Source organism: Actinia tenebrosa, unplaced genomic scaffold (genome assembly GCF_029948245.1).
Source record: "Actinia tenebrosa isolate PJP-AT-01 unplaced genomic scaffold, QUT_ActTen_1.0 PGA_scaffold15__27_contigs__length_11533743, whole genome shotgun sequence".
In the NCBI taxonomy this organism is placed as follows: Eukaryota; Metazoa; Cnidaria; class Anthozoa; order Actiniaria; family Actiniidae; genus Actinia; species Actinia tenebrosa.
In genome coordinates, this window is record NW_028292575.1 from 388,430 (window position 1) to 414,922 (window position 26,493).

At 35.5% G+C, this 26,493-nt stretch overlaps 2 protein-coding genes across 10 annotated transcripts in view; one reads left to right on the forward strand and one right to left on the reverse strand.

The window, feature by feature from the left end:
* The first annotated feature begins 36 nt into the window (after window positions 1-36).
* On the forward strand, window positions 37-4,997 carry LOC116288856 (ATPase ASNA1 homolog). Its single transcript, XM_031695717.2, has 9 exons — window positions 37-181; window positions 480-627; window positions 778-835; window positions 1,436-1,526; window positions 1,823-1,973; window positions 2,364-2,471; window positions 2,812-2,956; window positions 3,176-3,228; window positions 3,867-4,997. The coding sequence occupies exons 1-9, from the start codon at window positions 54-56 to the stop codon at window positions 3,996-3,998; spliced, it is 1,014 nt and encodes a 337-aa protein (XP_031551577.1). The 5' UTR covers window positions 37-53; the 3' UTR covers window positions 3,999-4,997.
* Window positions 4,998-5,946: 949 nt separating this feature from the next.
* LOC116288852 (3',5'-cyclic-AMP phosphodiesterase 4C) overlaps window positions 5,947-26,493 on the reverse strand; it is a 48,024-nt gene continuing 27,477 nt past the window's right edge. For 3 of the 9 annotated variants that reach the window (XM_031695711.2, XM_031695704.2, XM_031695701.2), the window contains 19 exons: window positions 19,367-19,555; window positions 18,593-18,694; window positions 18,197-18,261; window positions 17,765-17,802; window positions 17,057-17,152; window positions 16,853-16,946; window positions 14,673-14,777; window positions 14,405-14,540; window positions 13,725-13,770; window positions 13,214-13,312; window positions 13,042-13,110; window positions 12,785-12,880; window positions 12,014-12,113; window positions 11,612-11,766; window positions 11,313-11,435; window positions 11,101-11,205; window positions 10,746-10,826; window positions 9,938-10,163; window positions 5,947-9,220 (listed from right to left, as the gene is read on the reverse strand). In XM_031695711.2, the coding sequence (XP_031551571.2) occupies window positions 9,066-9,220; window positions 9,938-10,163; window positions 10,746-10,826; window positions 11,101-11,205; window positions 11,313-11,435; window positions 11,612-11,766; window positions 12,014-12,113; window positions 12,785-12,880; window positions 13,042-13,110; window positions 13,214-13,312; window positions 13,725-13,770; window positions 14,405-14,540; window positions 14,673-14,777; window positions 16,853-16,946; window positions 17,057-17,152; window positions 17,765-17,802; window positions 18,197-18,261; window positions 18,593-18,694; window positions 19,367-19,555 (2,080 nt within the window). In that variant the 3' untranslated portion in view covers window positions 5,947-9,065. Of the gene's footprint in view, window positions 9,221-9,885; window positions 10,164-10,745; window positions 10,827-11,100; window positions 11,206-11,312; window positions 11,436-11,611; window positions 11,767-12,013; window positions 12,114-12,784; window positions 12,881-13,041; window positions 13,111-13,213; window positions 13,313-13,635; window positions 13,676-13,724; window positions 13,771-14,404; window positions 14,541-14,672; window positions 14,778-16,852; window positions 16,947-17,056; window positions 17,153-17,764; window positions 17,803-18,196; window positions 18,262-18,592; window positions 18,695-19,366; window positions 19,556-24,406; window positions 24,675-26,493 lie in introns of those variants that run through there. The other 6 variants (XM_031695713.2, XM_031695702.2, XM_031695703.2 and 3 more) reach the window with 6 other exon arrangements.

A 26,493-nucleotide genomic window follows, 5' to 3' on the forward strand; every position in this document is an offset into this window, starting at 1 on the left:
CTAGCCAGCGAGTGTATAACATCGTCTTATTGTCACCAATCGTTTAATTCAAAATGGCGTCCAGTGGAGAAGATGTGGAGTTTGAGTCACTTGAACCTAATATTAAAAATATTATCGACCAAGATTCATTAAAATGGATATTCGTTGGTGGTAAAGGAGGTGTTGGAAAAACTACTTGCAGGTTTGTTTGAAGTATAGCTTGAGTGAAATCAGAAGGATTTCTTTGAGAAGTCTGTTAACACTCTTATAGAGATATCAGCTGAAAAGCGAATAAGGGAATGTAAAATTATTTTCAGACTTCGAATGTCTTCAAAGTCAACCTTATTGTTTTCTTTTATGTTTATTTAAGAGGATTTTTTCATAATATTTGATTAAATGAAAGCTTTTACTTTGTAGCAAGATTAAATAATTTCCCACTTTTACGAGATTTTTTCTAAAAATCATTCAGTCTTTTTTGATCAAGTATCATCATTCTATAGTTGCAGTATCGCAGTCCAGTTGTCCAAGGTCAGGGAGAGTGTCCTAATAATATCAACAGATCCTGCTCATAATATATCTGATGCTTTTGATCAAAAGTTTGGTAAAGTGCCTACCCTTATCCAGGGACATAACAACCTATTTGCTATGGTAGGTATTAGATAATATAGGGGATGGTACATAGCTGTTTCTGCTTTACACACTGAACCCCATCACCTACCCCCTAGGTCTTTTATAGATACAAAGTATTGTGTAATTGGGGATCTACATTTAGATTTCTTTGTTTCTGATCTTTGTCAGGAAATTGACCCAAACTTGGGATTTACAAATTTACCAGACGAATACTTCGATAGCCCTGGTATGTATTGTGTAGATATTCAGCTTGTTAAACTTCTGTATCAAGTAGTCATGCACCCCTGGTAAATTGACAAGTGTCTGCTAAATTAGTCGTATTCCTAGGAGGAAGAAACTTGGTGGAGTTGGCATTGCAAAGCATTGTGGGCCTATAGGTGACATATATCCAACATGGCATCAATTTGTCCCCTAAAACATAACCACAATGCACTGTAATGCAAACAAGACCCATTTTATCCCTCAAACTCAGAACAGCTAATAGAAGTTGGCTAATTAGGGAAGGGGCATTTTTTTATTTGGGTGGGAGGAGGGGGAGGACTAGGGCTTTAGAGGGAAGTGTCATTTGTTTAGTTAAAAACTTGAACTTTCATGTTGGGTCAAACCTTTTTATTTATTTTATTTTATTTTTTATAAACAAAAGCTGTTTCCTTGTTGACTCAATAGGAAGGTATGAATTTCTTACTGAGTGAAAGAGGAAGGGCTACAACTATTTTAAAAAAAGTTTACTGTGAATTCCCAAGCTCTCTCCCTCCTTTTTTTCAAAAAGCTAAAAAATTTGTTTTTGAATCAATGTCCTAATGTGTCGTGCATATCTTTTTATCAGATATCATGTCCATGGGTAAGGCAATGATGAATGACTTACTTGGAGCCTTCCCAGGCATTGATGAGGCAATGAGTTTTGCTGAAGTAATGAGGTAAACTAAAAGACAAGGCAGATTACATATACAGTAACAAGAAATATTTGACATAGTGATCACATTTTTTGTGGTGTTATACATAATGTCCTATTGTTGCATTTTTCGTTATATTTCACATAATCTTAATTTAACAATTATTATTGTGGAAAGGATAAAATTTAATTTTTTTTTTTAATGTTGATCAAAATTTTCATGATAAAGAAGTCTTTATTTACACATGGTAGCCTTTAGAACTATAAGCTATTGAGCCATGTATTCTCAATACACACTCTTAAGAATCACCTGTTTTTCAGACTCGTCAAAAGCATGGATTTCTCAGTCGTGGTGTTTGACACAGCACCAACAGGACACACACTAAGACTGTTGTCCTTTCCATCAATCATTGAAAAATCTCTTGGAAAAATATTATCCCTCAAGAACAGTATTGGACCATTTGTCTCACAGGTAGTATGTTACTGTATTGTTCCCTCCTCAGGGAGGACCCAGGGAGGGGCAAAGGAGGGCTGTAGCCCACCATTCATTTAGCCATATATAGTTTTATTTGATCAAAGTAATAGATTTTCAGTAAAGTGAGCTGTTACTTACAAGTAAAGCAAAATTCAGTCAAGTCGCCTCCCCCCCCCCCCCCCCTCCTTGTATTTTGAGGTGATATTTTTGGCTGGATCTGCCAGTGCTCCTAGACCTAATGCAAGTCATTTATTTTATATCGTGATGAAGAACTCAGTAGGAAATGTACTTCTTCATATAAATTCATTATTTTTTATTTATTTATTAATATATTATTTATTTATATATGATTTATTTATTTATTATTAACCTAAATTGTTTATTTAGTTTGGAGCATTACTTGGGGTTCAAGATATGAATGCTGATCAGATGACTAGTAAATTAGAAGAAACTTTACCCCTAATACGACAAGTCAGCATGCAGTTTAAAAACCCAGTAAGTTCTGCCTAAAAGCTTAAATAATAATATATTTCCAATTTCCTTCAAACTATTTTTGCATGTACCCTCTCTCCCATCTATTAGTCACATTTTCCCTTCCATCCATACCCTTTTTCCTTCCATCCACTCTTTTATCCCTTCTTCCTTTCATCATTCCCACTTTAATTTTCCCTACATTTTTCAATTAATTTTTGACTTTTTCCATTTATTGAATTCATGTTTCTTCCTTTCATTATTCCATCATTTTTAACCTTATTTGATCTTCCCTTCATTTTTTGTAATTAATTATTATTTTTTCCATTTATTGAAAGTTCATGTTTTTTAATTGCACATGCAGGACCACACTACCTTTGTTTGCGTTTGTATTGCGGAGTTCTTATCTTTATATGAAACAGAGCGGCTAGTACAAGAACTAACCAAGGCAGAAATTGACACACACAATATTATTGTCAATCAACTGGTTTACCCCGATAAAAATCAAGGTAAGTAAACCATCCTGTAGATGTTTCCACTCTTTTTTATTGTTGGGAAGCCAACATGGTAGCTATTTCTTTTGCCCTTATCCATGAGAAATTATTCACAACATCATTCATTATTTTGTTCTCTGACTAGAGAACTATAGAGCTCAGTAAAGAGAGTGTGATGCTCAGGTTTAAAGTGTGTTTTCAACTCTCACTATCCTTTTGTTGTTCTGTTTTCAGAATGCAAACTATGTTTGTCAAGGCACAGAATACAAAAGAAGTACCTTGATCAGGTAACATGCCGTATGGACATGACAATAATATTTCCTGTATCTCTGCCCTCCCTTCCCGTCTTGCTTCCTTTCTACCCTAGCTCTGGTCTGTTCCCTCCCACAATTTTTAACTCTCCTCTCCACCCATGTTTTCCTTTTTCTTCATTACTCCTACTCACCACCCATGATTGCTTTCTTCTTCATACTCCCCCCCCCCCCCCCCCCACCCATGTTTGTTTCCTTCTTACTCCTCCCCCAGTTTCTCACTCTCCCTCCACCCACATTTGCCTTCTTCTTCATCCTCCACCTCCTAGTCTTCATGTCTTTTTGTCTGACTCCATCTGTCCTGCTTCAATCTTTTAGTGTGCAACTGTATGTAATCTTCGGTTTTGCCAGTGTGGACTTTTTTAGTCCCTGTATTTCCCTTGTTAACTGTTTTCTGGTGTTTGCCTTGGTTAATTTAAGTGAGGATCAGTAGTTTCTGTGCACGTATTATATCCCCGGGGGGGGGGGGGGGGGGGGAAATAAGTACAGTATAAGCTAATCCTCCCTTGGCCAAATAGACCAAAGCCAATAGAACCAAGTGACCAAGTGTAATACAGGGACTACAAGTTCAGTCTATTACTCTTTTCTAATAACTGTACCTTATCTGCTTATAGATTCAGGATCTTTATGAAGACTTCAACATCACCTGTCTACCACTACTAACAGAGGAAGTCCGTGGAGGAGAAAAAATCCATGTGTTTTCAAAATTATTAGTTTCATCCTTATCAGAGAAAGCACAAACTTAAAAAAGCAATATACAGTATGAGAAGCAAGATAATAAATGACAGCTACATTTACTAATCAAAAGGGCAGCCCTTAGATGAGTTTCTAAGCATCATCTTCAAAATATGAATTTAAAGTTTTCAGTTGAACTTCTATTTGGAGCTCATCCCCAGTTTAATATGCCCTGCATGCCAAACGTCTCTCCCTAAAACCCATTTTTTTATACCTCGTAGAAGAGAAATGCATTTACTCATAAACATGCAAACTCTTTGTCTGCCAGCTGAAATTTGATTTTTCGCTGCTATCAATCAAACCTAATCAGTCATATTTTTTTGACTGGCAGCAGCGAAAAACCGAATTTCAGTGTGCAACTCCCAGACACAGAGTTTGCATGTCTATGAAAATTGCAGTAACATGAAAGATTGAGAAACATAGTGTTATTAAATTTCAAGGGGGATGATTAGATTAAATTGCTGTAAAAAAGATAACCGTAATGCATATTGTTGAACAATGTACAGGGAAAAGATACAATGCTCTTATTAACAGATTGCGAGGTTCATACTTCAAGTTATGGACTGCAAATTGGCCAATCACAGCATGTGAAATTACAAGCACTTCATGGCAGTGGGTTGCTTACTCTGACAGAGGGCTCATTAATTTGAAAGACTAGGTGGGGAGTGGCATACACATCTACAGGCTTTTTTCATGTGGCAGCCATGTTGACTTCAACGCTTTCGACCACATGGCCTCATATTCTAGCAGTTGAAAGTAAATTTATGCAGGTGAAACAAAAGTTTTTATTCTCATGAGAATAAACATGGTCACTGTGTGATAAAGGTCCATTTAAAAAAAGGTCGATGAAAGTCTTGTTGCATGTTGCATAACAAGCTGTGAATAACACATTACATAAAATTCTGCTGGGTCTAAAAATGAACAGATGCTCAAGAAGAGAACAGAGGCCACTCTTTATAAGCAGTTGATTGTTTTATTAACAACATGACTCCTTGATTACTAGTAATTAATATGTTTATCTCTGATTAATTTCATCATATGATAGTCTCATATATATATATATACTTAATATCATCATCATCATTGTTCATAATAATTATTTTCTTGTCTACTGGCACAGGAAAATTCATTATTATAGCAGAATATACACAGAATGTACAGCTCTATCATACAATTACTTAGGCGAAAGCATAGCTTATAACATAATAATACTTGGGATATTGAGGGGGAAGCTAACGATGACCAACCAAGACACCCATACATCTCCAATTGTCCCCTTCACAGTTCCCTGTGCATTGAAGCCAGGATAACAGTGACCTGACAAAAATATACCTTTTTAGCACCTTGGACAATTATTATTCACGTCACTACCATCCCAAGGTCACAGCTGTTCTCACTTCAATGCACAGGCACAGTTACTTTAATTCAAGTTGGTGCAAAGAACTGTGAAGGGGACTATTAGGCAAAGACATGGATAAGGAACATAATAATACTTTAAAAAATGAGGATAAGAACTACAGATACCGAGATACCCAAAGACCATTAAAAGAGTTTCCTATAAGACACTTTGAGGAATATAATTTTGATCTGTACAGAAATAAATATCTCTAAAGTTTGAATTCAGAGCTGAAGATGAGGATGGACAATTGTTTAAGAGAGCTGTCAAATAATTTGAGTTCAAACAAAGGTGATGTGACATTGCAAAAGGAACTTTCATACTGTCTTGTGACTAGAGTCACACAATTTGCCATTTTAAGCTGTCACGCAACTGTGGAAAATGTTGTCACAATGCAAAAAGATAGACCGAAAGATAACAGCGAAGTGTTTGATCAGTTATTAGAACTCAGCTTAATTATTTACACATTAAAGCAAACACAATATACCTTAAAAGCAACAGTGAGGAGCATGAACTTGGTAATGCTATTCAAAAATTCATTGGACACAGCTAAAATTATAATCTTGATAAGTATACATATTTATTACATAACTCTTAGAATAATTTCCATGAGTGGATAACCTATAGTATATTAGCCACTAAATGTCTTCTACTCTTGCCATCCAAAAGGCAGTAAAATGCACACTAGCCAATCAAAATGCTCAAAAACAGAAGCCATTTCATAATCAATTATACCAAAAGTCCCACTCTACCTTACTACATAATAGAATAGTTTAATTTTGTCGATAGATACCCAGATATCCTAATCTGACAAAACTCTCTTGATGGTCTTAAAATATTTTCATGTAAGAATTCAAATAACTTAATAAGGAATGCACCTAGGCTGAGGACGAATAACAAAAAGACCACAGATTTTTGGAAAGGTTTGTTTTTGTCTGTGATGATGTATTCTTTGCCATTTGTTTCAAGAATAATTTTGTGCACAAAAGTCAGTTTATGAATTGAGGAACCATTTTAGTTTGTATCTTTGAGTTGGAATTGAGAATTTGAGATGAGATTTTCCAATGGATGACTTGGCCCATTTTGGGATTAACTGGGAAAAGGAATTACGAAGTGAAATTCCTTACAGGTAATGATGCACTTTATGACTAGCCTAAACATGTTGGGGAACATAAGTAATTGTGAAATGTCAATTAAGTATTGGCAACATTGGCCAAGTGTTGATTGACACATGTCGACAGGTCATTAATTACACAATTAATACTTTTCTGGTGAATACAGTCTCCTCCAATCAACAAGCCACGAGAAAAAAAAATTGCTTTATAAGTGGCCTTCATTTGCAACAAGAGCATACATCTAGTTCTTCAACTTTTCTCCAGATCTAGTAAAATGTGGTGGCCATCTTGAATCATGAGGCAATGTGGGTCTCCCAGGGGCAAAACAATGCAAAGATGCTGAAATGATGAGCCCACGATCTTTGATTACATGTGGAACTTTCCATTGCTTTCTTAAATCATCTCTTGTCAAATTGTCTACTGTTAATGTAGATCGACACTGTTGCCCTCTGGATTAACCATAATGCCTTGCAACTGAAAATGGCCACCACATGCTCAAAGTAGTCCATCGATGCTAATGTACAACACAATGCTGAGTAGTGTATGTTGCTGATGCTTATGCTTCTGTTGCAAGTGAAGCAAGGGTTTTGTAACATCATTAGAGACCATACCAGGATGGAACTTGCTACGTACATTGATCATGAAACAATAGTCTCAAATCAGAGTTCATATAAACGCAGTTACCAACCTCCAAAAGTTGTTTCTTTTTGGCATTTCCATGGAATTTGGTGTTGGTGAAGAATAACCTCAAACATTGCTTGATGAAAAATGTAACTCCAGAAAAGTCTATCAATAAAACTGTTACATTTGCAATTGCTCCCATGGCAAATGAGAAATGGCTCTGTCAAACTTGGTTGGGTGTTAATACAATTTTTATGACTTCCTTTACTTTCCATTGCTTCACTTTTACTAGAACAAACTTCCTAAAATACTGGATGAAGAAACTATGTGTGCTCAAACTTTAAGTTATCAAGAACATACAGTGAAATGCATACAGCATGAAACCTTCAAATGACAACTCCACAACCAAAATAGCATTAACATAAAACAGTTTCACCATCGGATAATATCCTAAAACAGTCCAACGGATAAGATTTTGTTTACTAATATAACTACAGGACATAAATTAAATTGAAATCTCTATGTATATCATATATATTATATTTACATTTCTATAAGCTCAATTTTTGTCATGTTTTGATGACCATCCCACGTACGTTCTGATCTTGATGGACTTTAAAAATTGCCTCCTTAGTTTTAGCTCGATTTCATAGCCTTGGTCGGTTTGGTAACAAAAACCCATGACAATGTGAGGCAAATCAAAACAAATAATTATTGGCAAATGCTTGCATGTTTCTGTCAAGGGTTACCATGGCAACCAGGCAACCGAATTGATTGTAAAGTAAAAAGTAAAATACTGATATTTAACGTCGGTAGTTCCTTCAGTTGAAATTCGACTGCTATCAATGGAAGCCAATGGATTGCTAATTGGTTGAACCATTTCATGTCAGAGCTTGCATTGTTCAGAAGCCAACTTTTTCTGAGGCAAAATTTGCAGCAACTGGAAACTGCAGATATGCAAAAAGATATTTATGGGATGGATAAAAGGTAATGCAATTTAACAATGAAGTGTGACTTCCTAGGGGAGTTGGGAATGCATAGAAAATGATAGCACACCTCAAGTTATCATAGACGACTGCTATGGATTATACAATGCAGTGACATCTTTTGCAACCATATATAACAAGGGTAATTTTTTGATTCACAATTTTTGACTAGGAGTTACTGCAAGTTGCGAGTTGGGAGTTGACTTGTATGACTGCCTCAGAAAATAGACAACAGAACAACGCTGCTCCTTCTGGTTCTCGATGCAATCACATTGTTTCAATCAAATACTCACCACCAGTATACCTTAATCCACCTAAACATGCTGGCACCTTTTCAGTTTCCATCAACAATTTTTTTTACAATTTTACAGGGCATTTTACAAGTTTTCTTTTAAGTATTTCTTTGTGTCTTCTTGTGTTCTTGTTTCTTCTCGTGGATTTTTAATGGCATCACTATAAACATGTTTTCCATTCCAATCAACCACGTAGCAAGTGGACAAACAAATTATAATTTTAGATCTTCCTCCACATAGGCATTAGTAAAAGTTTCCCAGTTAGCAAATTTCTAATTACACTTTTTTTCAACTATGATATCCTCTGCAAATTCCATCTAATTGTGTCACGCTTCTTGTGCTTAGAGATAGAACAACACATCTGATTGTTTGAACCACAATTGAGGAGATCTGAGGCAACTTCTTTTTTCAATTTGAAACAAAATCTCCTGTGATCATTGGGTAATAAGATTATTCAAATACGAGATGAAGACCTCCTCTCATGAAAGAAAATCTCGTGTAGAAATTCTCTTCTTCCACCGTAGTAAGATTTAACAACTTAGATTTACTCCCATTAAATACTCCAAGCACTCCTTGGTTTATTGTCCAATCCTCTTCACATTTCTTTGTGGTGCTCCTTGAGGCAGTAATTAACCACTGATTACGCAACTGTGGTATTCCTCAAGGGTCAGTTATTGTTCCCATCAGCTGCCGAACAATCAAAAGAGCTATCGCCATCATATTCATCATCGGCTTCGCAGCTTCTCCCACTGCTTTCACACTTCGTATGCAAAAGGTCTTTGAAATTGTTGTTTCTTGTGTTACCATTTGTGGAATTTTCTTCTAAAAATATAACACATATTTGGATATTTGGTCGCTATGCACAAAACGTAGCCGAAATAAAAAGGTGCAGGTGAAAAGAGGACAGAAAGAGAAATCATAAAAATAAGAAAAGGTGTCAAGAAGAAACCTTTGAATGACTGTTATTCCAAAGTATAAAAACATGAGACTATCACAGTTTGTTATTCAACTTCAATACGTATTTCTCAAGGTTAACCTCCTTTGAACTGGTATCAACAACCGCTCACTTCCACACAAAATTAAATATCCTCCATCTCAACACATCACAACAAGGTGCCTATAGAATCGCCCAACGTTTCACAACCAAATATGTCCAAAGCTGTTAATAAAATAGCATTAGAAGCAAGAAGAAAAGCAAAAGATGCATAAAAAAGTAAATGAAAAGGAATGAAAAGTAAAAGAGAGAGTAAAAGAGAAGATAAAAATTCAAAGGAAATAAAATTGGACAAACTCAATAAAATAAAAAGTGCGCTAAAAGGAAAATCTGTATGTTCAACAAAAAAGTTTGTGTCAATGTTAATTTTAAATTGCAGTTGGTAATTTTGAGGCCACACGCATGCAAGTATGGCTCTTAAACGCTGTAAATGCAGGCATTAGATATTGCAATCCAGCTCAAAGCTGCCCGACAAATCACCATCTCTGCTCACCTACATAATAAGATCATGACCACGAGATCACGTGGCTACAGGCAAGGAGTACCTGAAGTCTCGGGTTCTGATTGATCAATTGCATCTTTCCGCGTGCCCTGCCAACTAACTCGCTTCATAGAAGCAGGATTGTTCTTGTCTTGTTCGTTTTTAGGGATTTGACAGTTGTACCAGTGACGGTTATCTTCGATCGTATCCAGTAATTCTTGGGCGTCAGGTTGGACAAGTTCACCCCACGTTTCCCATAGAGGTTGAGCGACAAAGTCTATAAATACGACCTGCAACGGAGATCCCAGAATTAGTACCAAAAGAAGTACACTAAGATGGCGAATACAAACGTCGAAACGTCACACTTTTCTAGAGTCAAGTGAGCTGAAAAAGTGACCAATAGCTTTTCCTTTTTGACTCCGACGAAAGGGACGGACGGACGACCGAACGTCCGACACGTTAACGTCAGTACAGTTGCAAACATTTTTACGTGTTCTTAAGTATGTGACCTAGCTGGTTGACTAATTTCGCCGTTACACATAACCACTATTTCTTCTCTTTCTGTGATTTCAACAAACGTGATTATTCTTTTGACTTCCGTCAAGCAAAAAAGTGCTAACTTAGACCGTTGTTTGAAGGACGGAAGAGAAAAAGCCCCATTAACATACCGGCCTGGGTAGTAGAAGCACGAAAAGGAATATGTAGTTCCCAAAAGGTCACGAAAGAAGCACGTGCTGATAGGTAGATCTCTGTCCATGCAAATCAATGGACAAAAGAAATGGCCACCATTGTGGGTTGATATAATATTTCGTTCAAGTCCACCAACATGGCGGCCGTATGACGTCACATAACACGACTGCGCTAAACTGTACCTGAGATTTCTCTATCGACGCATTATGTCGATCCATCATGGGACTAATGTCCATCCCTTCGATTGCTCTTTCTTTGTCGCCCTGAAGGATACAGAATCAAAAGTTAGACGCGTGAATAGTATGACGCATATTGAAGTAGAACAGCCAGCGCGTTTATAACGGTAATAAAAAAGGCGCGCATTATCGAAATTATTGACTTCGTAACGGGAGATGGACTATGCTTAGCCAATTTTACATTGCACTCGGCCTGTTGCTCGGAAATGCGGTGCAAACGCATTTAGACGTCTTGTCGCGCGCGTCTGCGCATTATACCTTTTAAAATATATCTCGTGAACGACTTAGAAGATGAAAATACCTGTCGGAAGAATTCTTCCATGAGTCGATCGACCCATTTACGGTAGATGTGTAACGGCTTCGTAGGATTACTCAGATCCGCACAGTGAACTAAACTCTTTAAAACCTTTAGAGAGGGAAAAAAAAGCATAATTTTTTTTTTAGACTCAATGGGTTACATTACTACGGTGATGTGGCACGCTGCCTTAGGTTGCTAATGGAAACGATGCATACCTGCATTCTGTCAGTATATGTATCTAAGCACAGCACCCCGGTGCCTGCCACTTTCTTTGTTTCTACCATTGTTTTCAGTGAGGCCAGTAGGCTCATGTGTTTGGCGTTGTCTGTCGCGAGGACCTAAAAAACAAAAACCACGTTCTTTATCATCATGTTCGCCATAGCCCTTTTCTGAGTTCGCGAAACAGGAAGAATTATGTTCTAGCTTGAAAAGGCATGATAGACAAAAGATGTTTGCACCCATGACAGACTGCAATGCATCATGTCTGCTATCTCCGAAAAGGTATATCACCTACCATCTCTATGATCATCCTTCGAGCTGACTGCCTCTCGCTTTTACTTAGATTTTCAAATATATCGCAGTCTTCGTGTTGCAGGAGCTGAAATGCGACTGCCAAGTGGTGGTTTTCTAACACCGACTCGTCGTTATACATAAGGGCCATTTCAGAGTCTAAAAAATAAAAGAAATACAGTGATATTTACTGCCTGTCACGTGACCTTTTCCCGCCAAGTTTTAGGCGGCAAATGTGGACGTAGATGTTTTCAAAAATTCATATCAAAGCGGGAAATATTCATATACTTAAAAGAAATTGACAAATAATTATTATTTCTGATCGGCAATGCAAAAAGTCCTTTGCCTTTTCAAATCTGTAAAAGCTGATCACGTGACTTACTACTTCTTTATCCAAATAACTTACTTGTTGCGACGAGGAAGTGGTTATTGACACCAGGATGATCAACATCGTGAACAGCACTGGCAATTATTGCCGAGAGAATTTCAAGGTCGGTAAATACGGACTGCATAAGAAAAGAGAAAAATATAACATGAAACAATACAGGTAGCAACTGACCGTGAGTTTTGGGTACGAAGAATGACTAAACACGTCCGTGGGCTCCCTGTGGTGTTAAACATGAGCAAAGCAACGTGACAAAAAACATGGCCGCTAAAAAATATTCCTTTCTTGAAAAACGGTAAGTATCGTAGTATTTCGTAGTATTTGTCGTATTTCGTGCTTCACTGTTATAAAAACTTAGTTCTATTATAATACTTCGAAGTTTTGGGATGGTATTTGAAAATTACGTAGTTTTTTCATGGTTTTTTTTTTTGGCTCTTATTTTTTCCCCAAAACTGTGAGAGACGAAGCTCCTTTACTTTTTTGTTTCCTTTTTAAGTTTTAAATATTCGTTTTGGGTCGATACGACGAGGGAAATTGTCCTAAATAAAGCCTTAATATATTTTCTTAGTTACATATGAACCTTAGTAAGACTTTATAGATAAGTCCATTCAACTCCATATACTGTCTTATATTCTTGTAACTTCAACATATTGGGGAGATTCGTTGGAGTTGGGGGGCAAAGGGGGGGGGCACTAACATCCTGGCAGCCCATTCCTTCATGGTAATAATACACTGTGATATCAACAAATACTTGTGCATGGAGATGTTGTATAAATATACATAACTACTCACGTCGAAAGCTTGTGCAGATAACAGTACATGAGTAGTTTGTGTTACGTCAGCTGCATGAATACAATTGTGAAAGGGGACGTCTTTTAAATAATGACTCTGGGGAAAAAAGAATAAAGTTATTAATAAATCTATAATATTCTCAAGATATGAGACAATGTGACAGAGTAAAGAAGCAGATTATTGCTCCAATGTTTATTAAGGATAAGTCGGCTATTTTGTTTTAAAGATCATAAAAATTAAAAATCAAAAATACTCACCTCTACTAGGGTCATATAATTTATAAATGTGGTAGGCTTGATTTTGAATATTTTTAGTAAGTCTCTGGCCTAAGATTGAAAACCATAAAAACGTTTTAAGAATTATCCACTACTGTTGCCCAAAACATGGCAATTTTGAAAATGGACATAGTAGACACGCAAAGCAACGTACCTGCAGAATAGTGTAGGTTACAGCTAACATTGGGTGACCTGTGGTTGCTTCATCCAAGGAAAAGGCATCAAAATCCCACCTATTGATGCCTTCTAATATCTATACAGTAACAGCATACATCAAGTTAGCCATGAATTAGTGATAACCACTGGGTCAAGGGGTGAGAGGTCCATCAAAAAAATGAATGGTGGTACAAGAAAATATAATAGAACAAAATGTTCATGAGTCATTCCAAGCTTAAGGGAAAAACTAGGTTGTGTTGGCATTGCTGTGTGTTTTGAAGTTGTTTTGGGGGACATGTTATCAAGATGGTGGCTATTTCGTCACCTAAAACAGCCCCACAATGCACTGCAGTGCCAACTTGACCTAGTTTTTCTTCACCTCGGAATGGCTAATAAATAAAGGGAAAAAAGAATTTTAACCTTTGCTAATTCACTTTCATTCGGGACTTCTACACCAAATCTATAGAAAAATGAAAAACAAAAAAAATCTTTTCAGCACAAATGCTGACCTTTTGGTTACAATTTTCTTTGTCACTTCCTTGTAGATAAAATATTCTGCACAAAGATAACAGATATATCATTACTAGTATAGAGGGTTTGAGCTAAGTTTGGGATGGCAGTAGCCAATTTGATTTTATAAATATTGCCCTGCATAGGGTCACAATGGAACAGTTGTGTGGCTGTGTGTCCAGATTGGTTGCCTTGTAGAGTAGTGGTAAAGACATTGGACTTGACCATGCCATCAAAGACGTGGGTTCGAGTCCTGCCAACATTATATGATACCCAAGGTCTGGTCGTGAGAGAAATAGTTAGTTTTGTTTCCTCTCGAGTCTCTGGGGGAAAAAACTATTTCCCTTGCAACCAGACATTAAGTGTATATTGTTATACCAGCTGTATTCAAACTAAAGGCGTACTTGACCTGTAAAACCCCAATCTGTTGCTGGTCAGATGTCCAGTGAATTATTTACTAGTCAAAATAATGGTCATTTTTACCAGACAGGTGTCCATTGGCTGGCACTTATTTGCAGCTATGCATCAGTCATGTAAAAATAAGTTCGAACTTGTTATACATACTTGTTATACTTGTTAACTATTATACTTGTTATACAGCAATGTCATCTTTATTAATTGAAACTTGTGCTAAACCACAGTTGTGTGGAAAGGCAGTTTTACAGTATTTTATTCTCACCTTGGTACAGTCCCAGAGAAACTGTGTAATCTTGTAAGTTTACGGACTCCATTAACCATAGACCTTGAGCGTGCTCTTATACAATCCTTTCTAGGTTTACTTTGATTAGGATCTGCCTGAATTTCCAGCTGTTTATCTAAAAAAAACACACAAGAAAAACCTATTTGTCAGGTTTTCCTTGCCAGTAACACAGCTCAGAAGCCCATCATTTGGAAAATGCAATTTTTCAATGGGTTGATGCCTAGTTATACTGTAAGCATGATCCTACCAGGGTTAGCCAGTGTCGTATTCTTGAAGAGAATTGGGGAGTAAGCAGCCTTAGGTGAAGGTGGAGCGGGATCTGTGGGGGAACATCTCCTGTTCACAAGGTCATCTAGAATGCACAAAGTGAGGAGTGTTCACGAGGTGATCATGATTGATGTGACTACATACAATGCACACTAGAGAAAAACACTTGCTCGCATTCATATTTTAACCAGAAAAAGAAAAGATTTCGTGAGTATACTTTTGTGAGATCAAGATATGAATATGTATATAATTAATAAAGACAATGAAAGAATTGCCCTTGAGTTTTATTAAATTACTTTAAGTTTCAACATTTTATAATGTTATTTGTTAGGTAAGTTTGAACCACAAATTTGCACAAAAAAATGTTCCCCTTCACAGTTACCGCCACCGTCTTGAAAGGTAGCCATGCATTTGCATGGTAGAGAGATGAATGGTGAGCTTGTAATGATACAGATATGTGAATAATTGACCAAGGTCTCTATCATTGCAAGCTCACTGTTCATCTCACTTTGATGCAAAGGCATGGCTACCTTTCAAGATGGCACAGGGAACAGTGAAAGGGGCTATTGCAAGAAAAAGTTTTTGACTGATTTGCATACAGACATAGTAGACTTGTAGAGTAAGAGCAGTGTTTTTCTCGAGTCCATACAATGCATATATGGTGAACAACAAAAAATTAAATTGATTGGTATATAAATAATGGTGGATAAATGTTTCGACAGAACAGTTATCAATTATCATTTATTATGCATTAGGCATTTTGCTTATTCTATTGCTCCCAAAATATAAATATGGAAAATATGTGGCCTTTTCTCAGAAATTCTTTTTTAGAAGCCAGATTATTGCCATTATGTATTAATTCACACTAGTAATATTTTAGCCCTTTCTTTGGGATTAGCAGAGGTTGGTTTTAGCAGTTTCTATTTGTGATTTAATGCAGATAAAGTTGAAAGAAAATACAACAGGATATGACGCAGGTTTGCAATGGGAGGAATGCAGGAACTGGCTGTAAAATCCCAGTTATAAGCTCCAGGTTTATATGATTTCATAAGAGTTTTTAATGGGCTAATAATGGGAGGGTTGTGAAAAAATATCTCTTAGCAGATGGGTGGGCTTTAAAGGTCTCATAAGGAGGGGTTTAACTGGGGGGGGGGGGGGGGGAGGCTAATAATAAATAATAATAAATTATACATTATAAATAATTTAAGTATTTAGTGTCAGATTTCTAGGGTACTTCAATGCAAAAGTAGTTTCAATATGTATTAAATAATGAAAAATGTTTTAAATATAAAAAGTTGAGGTTCATCAATCAATTATTAATACATCTTAATATTATTTCTTCAACTAACTCAAGATATTTAATTCTTGATTCCTACTTTTTATTCCCTTTTAGTGTTATATTTTTAAGTAAAATGTTGGTTATTTATGTTGAATGGATAGGCTCAGAGCTGTTGTCAAGGGGAGGTTTATAAATTAAGTACATTTAATGTTATTTATTACAGATATAAATAATGGAACTTGTTTTAAATTATTTAAAAATGTATATCGCTGTATATTTATGACAGTACATGAAATTATATTTGTATAATCAATAATGAAACCATTTAAAGATTATGATGATGATCAAAAAATGAGCTGAAATAATGGAATCGGTCATTGGTCGTTGATTGGCGTGCTTCTATCACGTTTTAACTGCACTTTGCCGGTTGCTTAGGCACTCAAGAAGCTAAAGTTGAACTGGGCTACAGCTCTTGCGACACTTACACTTCCTTTGTGCTTAGCAACCTCTGTCATGCACCCAAAACTCAATGAAAGTATGCTAATCAATGAGCAATCCTACAAAATTTGTGTTGGAAACATTTTGAGATAAATGTTAAAAATATAACAAACTTATAATCGCAATGCACTTCAATGAGAAGCATACTTAGATTTACTTCAATGGCGGTATAATAAAATTGTAAAAAATGCCAGGTCATCTTTAGATGTGAGTTCCAAAAAATAGGCATGCCTTGTTCATGTAGAGGAACTGAAATTTTATAATGCTACAACAAGCATTTTCTGGAAATTAAAAGATCCCTAGACTAATGGCCCCTCCTTAGTATGCCATCAATATTCTAAGATAAACATGTTATAGATCAATCTGGAAGTACTGTATTTTACCTGTAAAAGTGTTATACACCCAGGCAGACACTTGGTTGCCTGATTGGTTAGCATCAGAAAAGTCTTTGAGCTCCCGGTTTAGAAGTCTCTTAAACTAGTGGTTTAGAAAAAAATGTGTTCAGTCAGGATATTGTTGGCAAAACACTGGAAAATAGCTTGGATAAACCAAATTCATTTCAATAAAGAAAGTCACAAATCACTCACCTTATTAGAAGCCATTTCACTAACAGATGAGTGAGTTTGAAGAGTTTCCAACTGATACAAAATCCAGTCCAGCTCTTCAAGAGTGTTATTTGCAACCTTATATTTGCAAGACAACAAAGAACATTAGATTCCTGAATCATTATATGTGCATTTGATCATATTCACATGTTAAAGTTGCGCTCTATAAATATTAAATATTATTATTACTAAATTGGGAAGCATGGGTGGATTAGTGGTGATAGTGCTCACCTATCACCATGGCAACCCAGGTTAGATTCCTGGACTCCACGTCATAAGAGTAGTTAAGAGTTTGCTTGTTTGTTCTCTCCTGTGCTGAGGGTTTTCTTTGCTGCAAAAATCAACTTCTAAATTCCAATTGGAATCCAGTGGAAGAGGAGCCACCCTGCAAAACCACTGTTAAATACCATTTGTTTATTTTTTCATTTTTTTCCGTTTGTTTTTAAATTCATGCTCGTGGCTCGTGGTCAGAGACTAGTGTGACTCATTGCTTCCTCCCATTAATTCTCTTTTTGCCTTTTTCTTTTTTTCTTTCACCATTTTTTTCTTGAATTCTCAATTTTCAATTTGATCTTTGCATTTTTACACAGATTGGAGTCTCATTCTGTTGTTTTTTCCCCAATGATGTATAAAGTAATTATGTACATGCCATGGCTAAAGTTAATTAAGATTTTTAAAATAGCAGCTTACAATTTGATAATTCTCATCCCTAGGAATCTGTAAGGAACCTAAAAAGAAAAGAAAAATATGTTTTGAAATAACACTCCTACTCATCTTATGCATCTTTATGAATGCTTGCCTGTCTCCTCTATGACACAGGTTTTAATTATAAGAATCTAAGTCACTCATTTATTCTTCTTAATGCTGCAAGGTTTTTTCCCCAAGTTCAATAAAAATCAAGAGTTTTTTAATCTAATTTTGTTCAGTGAAAAACTTTTTCTGTGGAAATACCAATGTAAAATTTCCAATTAATTTGATTTAAATTTAAATAAAAAAATATACAAAGCTGGCACAATTTAGTTTGAAACTTGCCTAAGTTTCAAGACTTTGAATATTTCAAGTACAAGTTTTACTATGACAGATTTGCGGTCCTTTAAGAATGTAATGTGGTTTCTCTCTTACCTATACTATTTTGAAGATCAGATAAATTAGTCTTATTTAATTGTGGGCCTACAGACCCTCCTCTTCTGAAAACAATAAAGGAAATGCATTTAGTATATAGATATTTATTTATTTATTTATTTAATTTTTACAATTTATTTCTAAAAAATATATTTGCATAAACATTAAACCATTATAGATTATCAACAATAGTCCCTTTCACAGTTTCCTGTGCAATCTCGAAAGGTAGCCATGCCTTGAAAGGTGAACTTACAATGATAGAAACCTTTTTTAACACCTTGGACAATTATTCATATGTTTCTATCATTGCATGCTCACCGTTCTTCTCACTTCGATGGAAAAGCACAGCTACCTTTCAAGACAACACAAGGAACTGTGAAGGGGACTAAAACTTACTTTTCCTTTTTTGCATTTGTTAAAGTAACAAACGTGTTTCTGACATTACGAAGACTGGATAGAATTTGTGCAAATGGAGTAACCAGCTCCTCAACTCGTGTACTGTAGAAACAAAACAACAATTAATGTGAGTATTGTTCATATTAAACTTTTGCTATTATTAAAAGCTATCATCTTACAAATTATTTTTGCATGACATGAGTTTGAAATCAAACAAGATATATGTATGGAACATTGTTTGATTCTTCAGGGGCTGCAGAGGGGGGTGGGGCATGGGGGCTACCCCATTTTTCCCTTTTCCCATACTATAATCTTAAATTATTTAATTTTTGCCCTCCCCCTCCCACTTTTTCCCATACTAGTCTCTTATATTTTCCAATCTTAGCCTCCCACTTTTTAGGTTTCTCCGCAGCCCCTGTTCTTTAATTGACAAAGAAACTTAGTCCAAAATGTCAGTTAAGTACAGTACAGCTGTATACCTTTTGTTAAACTAATAACAAAATTAAGGAGATGTATTACCCATTAACAATGCTCCAACATACATGCATTATAGTCTATATATAGTATATGTTTTTACTTTCTTTTATTTGTCATATCCCCCACCATGGCAACATGTCATACTCTGTTCTCCCAAAGTATCATGGAACTATTGACAATCGTTAACTGTGGGGGGGGGGGGGGAGGTAGTGATGTGACTATCACCTTTGTTATTCTATTCTCTTGGGAATAAAAGCAACCATCTATATAATTCCGCAAAATCTAAAGGAAACTTACCCTTCGCTAAATGAATGGTGCCGTGATGTTACACATTTTGATGCTAATTCAAATTCACTGTCAGACTTATACAAGAAGGATTCCCTTCTCTGTGGAGGTACTGGAATAGCCAGTTTGTCAGGTTCAGGTTTCTCAGAAGACTCCTCCCCTGATGGGGAATATTTGCTTCTCTCGCGTTTTCTAGGAAAGCTGTGAAGAAAAAGTACCATGTTAGTTATTTGTCTGAGGAATGTCAGAAATCTGTCAAAACATTTGCCTTGGAAAATAAGTCAAAACCTAGAAGTGCAATATTAATTTTCTTCAAAATTACTAAAATACAGGAGTAAATGCATGAGCATTGCTCAATGTTTTAAATTCCCAAATTTAAATGCTAAAGGACAATCTTGACATTTTTACTAAAAAATATGCTCATTAATTAAGCTTCATTTTATTTGAGTACAATAACGACAACATGTAAAATCTCCGGCTTGCAGCTAAAAAAACTTAGTTCTTTTTACAATTTTATTTTTGTATATACTTTGATATTAAAAGAAAATATCTTATCTATAGCTAAGGGCATTTCCTTTACAGTTGTTGTAAAACAGAAAAATGAAGAAAGAAAGGGAAAGAAAAGAAAAAAATGACAAGGAAACTTTAGGTTGTCATATTTTCTTCTTTTTAAAGATCAATTCATAGTTCAAAGGGATATTATGGAATTCTAAGATGACACAAAAATATAATTTTTCAATTTGAAAACTAAGGATTATTACAAGTTACCAAACATTCTGTTCGGTAGTGTAACAAGGTTAAACGGGAAGTTGAAAATGTAGTCAAATCTCAGACTGTGCTTGATCAACTAATTAAATACACCCTGGCTGTTCACAAACTTGTGGGACATCAAACTTGACAGGATTTTCAAGATAAAGACACTTGGAACGACAGCACATTGTCTGAAAAATTGCCTATTTTCCTCACAAAATGAGAAGCTTTTTTCTTGGAAATGTATTTTTTTAAGTTATATAAATTCATTGACGAGTAAAATATTAGGATTTTTAGATACAATTATTAATGGAATAAATATGCATCTTTTGTTCAATGGTGGAGTCACATTGTTTCATTGTAGTGCAAATATCACTCTTTCCTTGCACAGTTTACATCATTTTCTAGAAACACATCACAGTACCATATTGAAAAGTAAAGATGTATGCATTATATAAAATATCATGAAACACTATAAAAGTACAAATTTTGTCTTTTGCATGTTGAAAAATATTTTAAAACTTAGACAAGCAAAAGAGCAGGATATTTCATCAAGATTCATATCTCTGCACTGCTATATTACCTTTTCGAAACCACCTTCTCCATAGAGTAAAAAAAAATCAAAATAAATCTAAAGTAGATTTAGCTTGACTCTTTACTGTCTTTGTGTGAGAGTTGTTAGAACTGACCTTTGAGATATTAATTACTTTTTGTTGGTACTTTATGTAACACATAAAAAAATATATGGAACTATAATTTTATGAACAGGTACATTGATTTTTGAATGATCTGCATATTAATAGAAACACTGTGTCTAGAAAATTTTTCTGGTCTAGATCTGCTGTTTTTTTACGACCCACAGAGTATATCAATAGATTTGTGAAATATTAACTAATAAAAGTCTGTTATTATAGAAGATACATATACATATATTTATGTAAAATATGAGCATTAGACTATATTATGCAGCCTGCAGGATTTTAAGTCACACCCTCCAGTAATAAAGATGTTACAAGTCTATACATCTGGTAAAATAAAATAAAATGTAACCAGTTTATCAATTATTTCTATTGATTGGTGTATATTTTTGATCAAATGTTGTTATTGTTCACTGCAAAGAGAAATCTTTTGCCAAATGCTCAAACAAATTGGTATACAAATATTTTCAAATAGCACTTCAAATGTAACAGATTCTCATAAACTGTTCATTGGTGTTCATGCGAAGTGTTGTTTTGAAGGAATGACACAGAATCCTTCAACCTTGTATTTTGAACATCTTGCAATGAAAAAAAATATGCTTCTTTAAATTTTTTCTCTGTAGCTATAGAGGCATTCGATACAAAATTTTGGCCATTTGGAATTCAATGATTTCTTAAAGTTACCCTTTTGGGAGGGCTGCTCATTTCAAAATACTGCAGAAAATATCATATGTCTATAACATTCTATAAACAATAAACAACACATATATGCATATATATAAAATATAGAAGCATGTGTATAAACATACATCTTTGTATATAAAGACACACATTATAGCACACATGACCAAAATATGTGAATTTATGACAGTTTTCAACAAAATATATAAAGAATATAGGAAAGAAAGATGCATGAACCAAATAAATGAAGCCCCAAAAAATGGTGTTTGAAAGAGTTCATATGTTCAAAACACAGTGTGATTCAGATTTGCATCAAGACTGTAGACAACATTTTCACAAAAAATTACATAAATACAGAACCAAGACAGTATACACTCAACAAAGATTATATGATCATATATAGGCAACAATCACACACACAAAAATACATAAGCATGAAACAACACTGTTACATACCCAAATGTATGTGCCTGTGACTAGCTCATATATTATCATAGTGTCGTATTAAATAAATAAACCCTTTACTGAAGAAAAACTGCATCTCAAAATTACCAAAGCTTCATTTCTGGACTGATTGTGTTTGAATTGTACGATGTCTATTTGAATTTGAATTATTTTGCACTGAAGAATGACTACATCTTAGTTTAAGGGACGCATTTTAAGGTGTTGATAAACCTCTGAATATTCTAAATTACCTAAATAGCATAAATAACGATTACATCGGCTTGGAAAATACAATTCTGTTACTGATGTAAAATATAAGTTTTTTGAGCACTGGGAGAATAGTTAGACTAGATATAGTAGTATATTGCTGTGGAAAAATTGTAAAAAATTTCCCTTGATTATAAGAGGACCAAATATAAACAATGCCAAGAGAGGTCCATTGGCTGAGCTTGGAGATAAAGTACAAGTTTGGAAATCAGTTACTTTGTTCAAGTAAAAGAACTAAGATTCGAGGGTACCGACAAACAAATTGATTTATTAACTTCGATAAGAACCTTTATAGAAAACCAACGACCCTTTACCTACTCTGTTTTGGCGTGTTCAGTACGTGAAAAGGTAACAAACAAACCATCCAAGTAATGATGCCGGTGTACATAAACAAAGCTCAACTCAACTGCCTGTGACGGCTACCTGTTTAGAAGATGCATGTTTGTACAAAGATTTCCACTGCTCCAAAACTAAAATCTCGAAAATGATCAAGTTCATTCATAGAGCAAGAGAGGTAGTTTTCATACTAAGATTACGATAGCGATAGAGAAGCGTGCCTTTCTTTTCCAAACATTTTTGATTCGCACATTATAAAGGTTTGGGATCCGTAGAAGATAAGAGCTAATTGATAGTTTCAATCGAATATAAATATTACTTTAGCATCCAAGTATAACTGCTTGGGTGAGGATAAAGGCTTACACAACAATTCTACGATTCCCACTAGTCCAAAAGCACGATTCAAACTGGAACTTACACAAATTCTGTGCTACAAATCAGCAGAAATCAATTTTGTGTGTACACGTAAATGTAAATCTGCATGTAAAGCAAGTTTTCTAAAATCCCAAGAGGATATTCATATAGTCAGGAAAAGTTCAATCTTCTAACATCACGGAGTGAAAGATGGTTAAATCTGCTCTTCCGATCACAAACATTCGACCAGATCAAGTGTTAGAAATATAAACAGTAAAATAAGATTGAAGGCCTATGGATTCGCCGCTAAAGAGAAGATCGATCCCCCCTTATCAAACAAGCACTCGCTCGTCAAATTTACTGCTAAATTAAAGTCAAAATAATACTTAGTGATTCTTTTCCAGTTAAACTAGATGACTTTGCAGTGAATTGAAATCACACTAGAATTGTGGTGAAAAGATTTTGGAGACAGCACTTCGCTTTATTTATCAGAATAACTAGTACCACAACACATAAAGTCGACTACGACAGAGTCAAGATCAATCGACAAAATGATAGCCAAGTAAAACGTAAAAGGAATCTTCTTGAATGCTGTCAACGTGAACAGTAATTTCTATCCAACGAGTCGACTCTAAGGACACATCTCGTAAGACAAAAAAAAAGCTAGTAAAAATGGAGAAAAATATTATAGTGTAGCGACTGAAACGGCTTTTACTGTACTCGCGTGCCCTGAGAGGGTTTTATCCAAAACAGACTCAACATTTTTGAAAATATATCTAGACCAAAAGCGGCGTATTCGATAAACATACGCGTTTTCGTTCTCACAGATTTCAAGAAATGAATTTGGAATAATTTCAGAAAAAGTTGGACACCCAGTCAGAAGCCTACGGCCCTATGAATATATGGAGATTAGCAATAGATAAACGAAATCTTCATCCCCGTTCTAAGGAAAAACCCTTTCTACATCGATGACTGTATGAATCACTCAAAGGAATCGCCAGAATCAAGTCGGTAAAAACCCTAGCGAAATACCAAGAAATTGATAATAAATAAAAACCCAAAGCGATCTATCTCGGCTTAAACTAATAATAATGCATGCGCCAGCAAATGTATTTTCTACAGTCGACCGATCGACTCGCGTTTGAGCGGCGTTTTGTTATTTGGCTTCCGAACTACCGGGTTGAAAATAAGATTTAAGTTCCACAACAAGTCGTTCTTTTCGATGGCTTGGCCTAAGGTTTAGGACATGGCGTCTTATCCTCAGTCAATAATATACACGCTCTAAACCAAAAGCCACCGTCAGCACCGCCATGTTGTGAGGGGCAGTCGAGTATTCCTAAACGCGAAACGTATAGACAAACTGACCGGGCTCAGTCAAAATAAGTCCCGCGTACTGAAGGATTTTCCCCCGAAGTCGAACACACTAACCGAGTATTTGCCACACTGGTTTGTTTATGAACCTCACTAGACTATAAAAGAGGTGAAAACTGAAATAAACAGAACGAAACTTGTAAGGGCTTACCATGTACTGGTCGGTCTAGTGTTGGAGAGAAGAGATCCCATAGTCCTTGTTTTACGGCTCCCAGAACGAACCTAATGGAGACTTGTCTATTTCAGGCCGAGAAATTGTCAATTTCATCGTGCCAACGAGGACTTTCTGCAGATAAATTCAGTGTTTCCAAGACAAATCCCCATTCCCGGGGCATTGAAAAGCGACTTAGCGAGCGAAGAATCTCCTCAAATTCATTTTTACCACGAGAATATGTTGCAGCGATCTGAAGTAATGACGCCAAATATGGGCATGTCGGCTATTGTTCTAACCAGCTGGCCAGCATATCTTCTGAGCCATACATTCGGCACAAATTTATTCATGACATGGACGACTAGTGGCGATTCTACCGGTGCTTTGGACCTACAAACCGCTACTTTGTTACCTAGATTTATCCGTTTAGCTCATTCAGTTTCACAGAGTCTTTCCGTCTGGTTCGACTACCTTCAAAATTGTTTCGAAGTAGTTTACCGTTTGATTTTCGTATGTGTCTTTTTTCTGTTTTCGCATGGAAGTCTTATGCGCATGATCCGATTCGATGAGGAGTTTCGTTTTGTGCACAATATCAAAGGCACGGGGATTTTCCTCAAAAAATCTCAAGTCACTTCGTTTAGAAAATTAAATCCGCGCATTTTCGTCTTTTCATCAAAACCAAACGAACGCTCCTTTCGAAAGAGAACAGAAATAGTAATCTATTGTACAACTTTACATGTATGTATATTTTTTCCTAATACTGAAGACGGCTAAATTATTGATGTTCCGGTGTATCGTGGCGACTGAAGCCTTCGTACAAACACGCAGAGCCCGGTCTTGGATTTATAGACCGCAATTCTCAGTACATTTGGTCAACCGCTATACTTCGCAAATAGTTCCGGTATCTCTTTGGCTAAATTATCATATTGAACCGGCGATAGCGAACACGTAATAACTCGTACTTCTATACAAGCACTGCTCTTTCTGCTTGCTCATGCTGAAATATATTTGCTTTTCAAGGAAGATAAGATACAACCGAAAGAGTCGACTAGCTAAAGCGGAACAGATTCGTTGAGGTATATGACCAAAGTTCTAGAAAAAGAATTCCTGCAAGAAATCGGCTAGAAATATGAATTAAGATATATACTCGATTTCCGAAATCCATGGTAAATGGTCTATATTGTTATTTTATGCATCGAGGAGAAGTATACCGAGCAAGCTATAAAAATAGCCGTTATTCTATCATTTGCACAATAAAACCCACTCCAGACAATCATCAAGAGTACCCAAGTTAGTCAAGCTAATTTTGACCCTGGAATTCGACAGCATTATTTTCTCCCCTCTCTTCCTTTATTCATTTCTTTGAAATTTCTGCTCCTGTGTTTTTGACCGACTATGTCAACATCTATTTTTTCGTGGCTTCTAGAACGATTAAAGGCTTCTGGCGTGACTATGGACTTGGTGTTAAATAAGTCAAAAATGACTGAAATACTGCATTGAGAAAAAGAAAGGTTATAGCAAACAAGTGGCTTCTTGTTTCTAACGATAAAAAAAAAACGAAAAAAACAAACAAAAACACGAAAAAAACAAAGGTGTAACAAGTGAATAAAATGGAGGAAGGTTTGGCTGGACCATTTATTTGCCGTGTTGTCACACAATCGTTATACTACTTAGATAAATTGCTGTCATTATTACTTTGATTTATTGTGTTAATCAAGGCATATGCATGGGAAAAAAGAATAGTTGCAATATCAAGGCAAGTTTTAGTCAAAAACGAATCTACGAGAAAGTTCAATTTTGAGACCTTTTTCAAAAGACTAAAACGGTGAAAGTTACTTTAATAATAAAAAAACGCACAAAAAATACTGTTCTAAATGTTATTAACATAATATGCAGATATAAATTGAAATATATTATGGAAGTTATCAAAAGTTATAGCATAATATTTCACCTCTTTAACAAGTCATTTTTGAGGATTTTCACTTAAATTTCTCGCTTGACTTAATTTCTCAGATTTTTAGAAAATTTAAATATCCAATCACAATTATTGTTCCATATGGAAATTGTTCATACAAAACTAGTAAAAA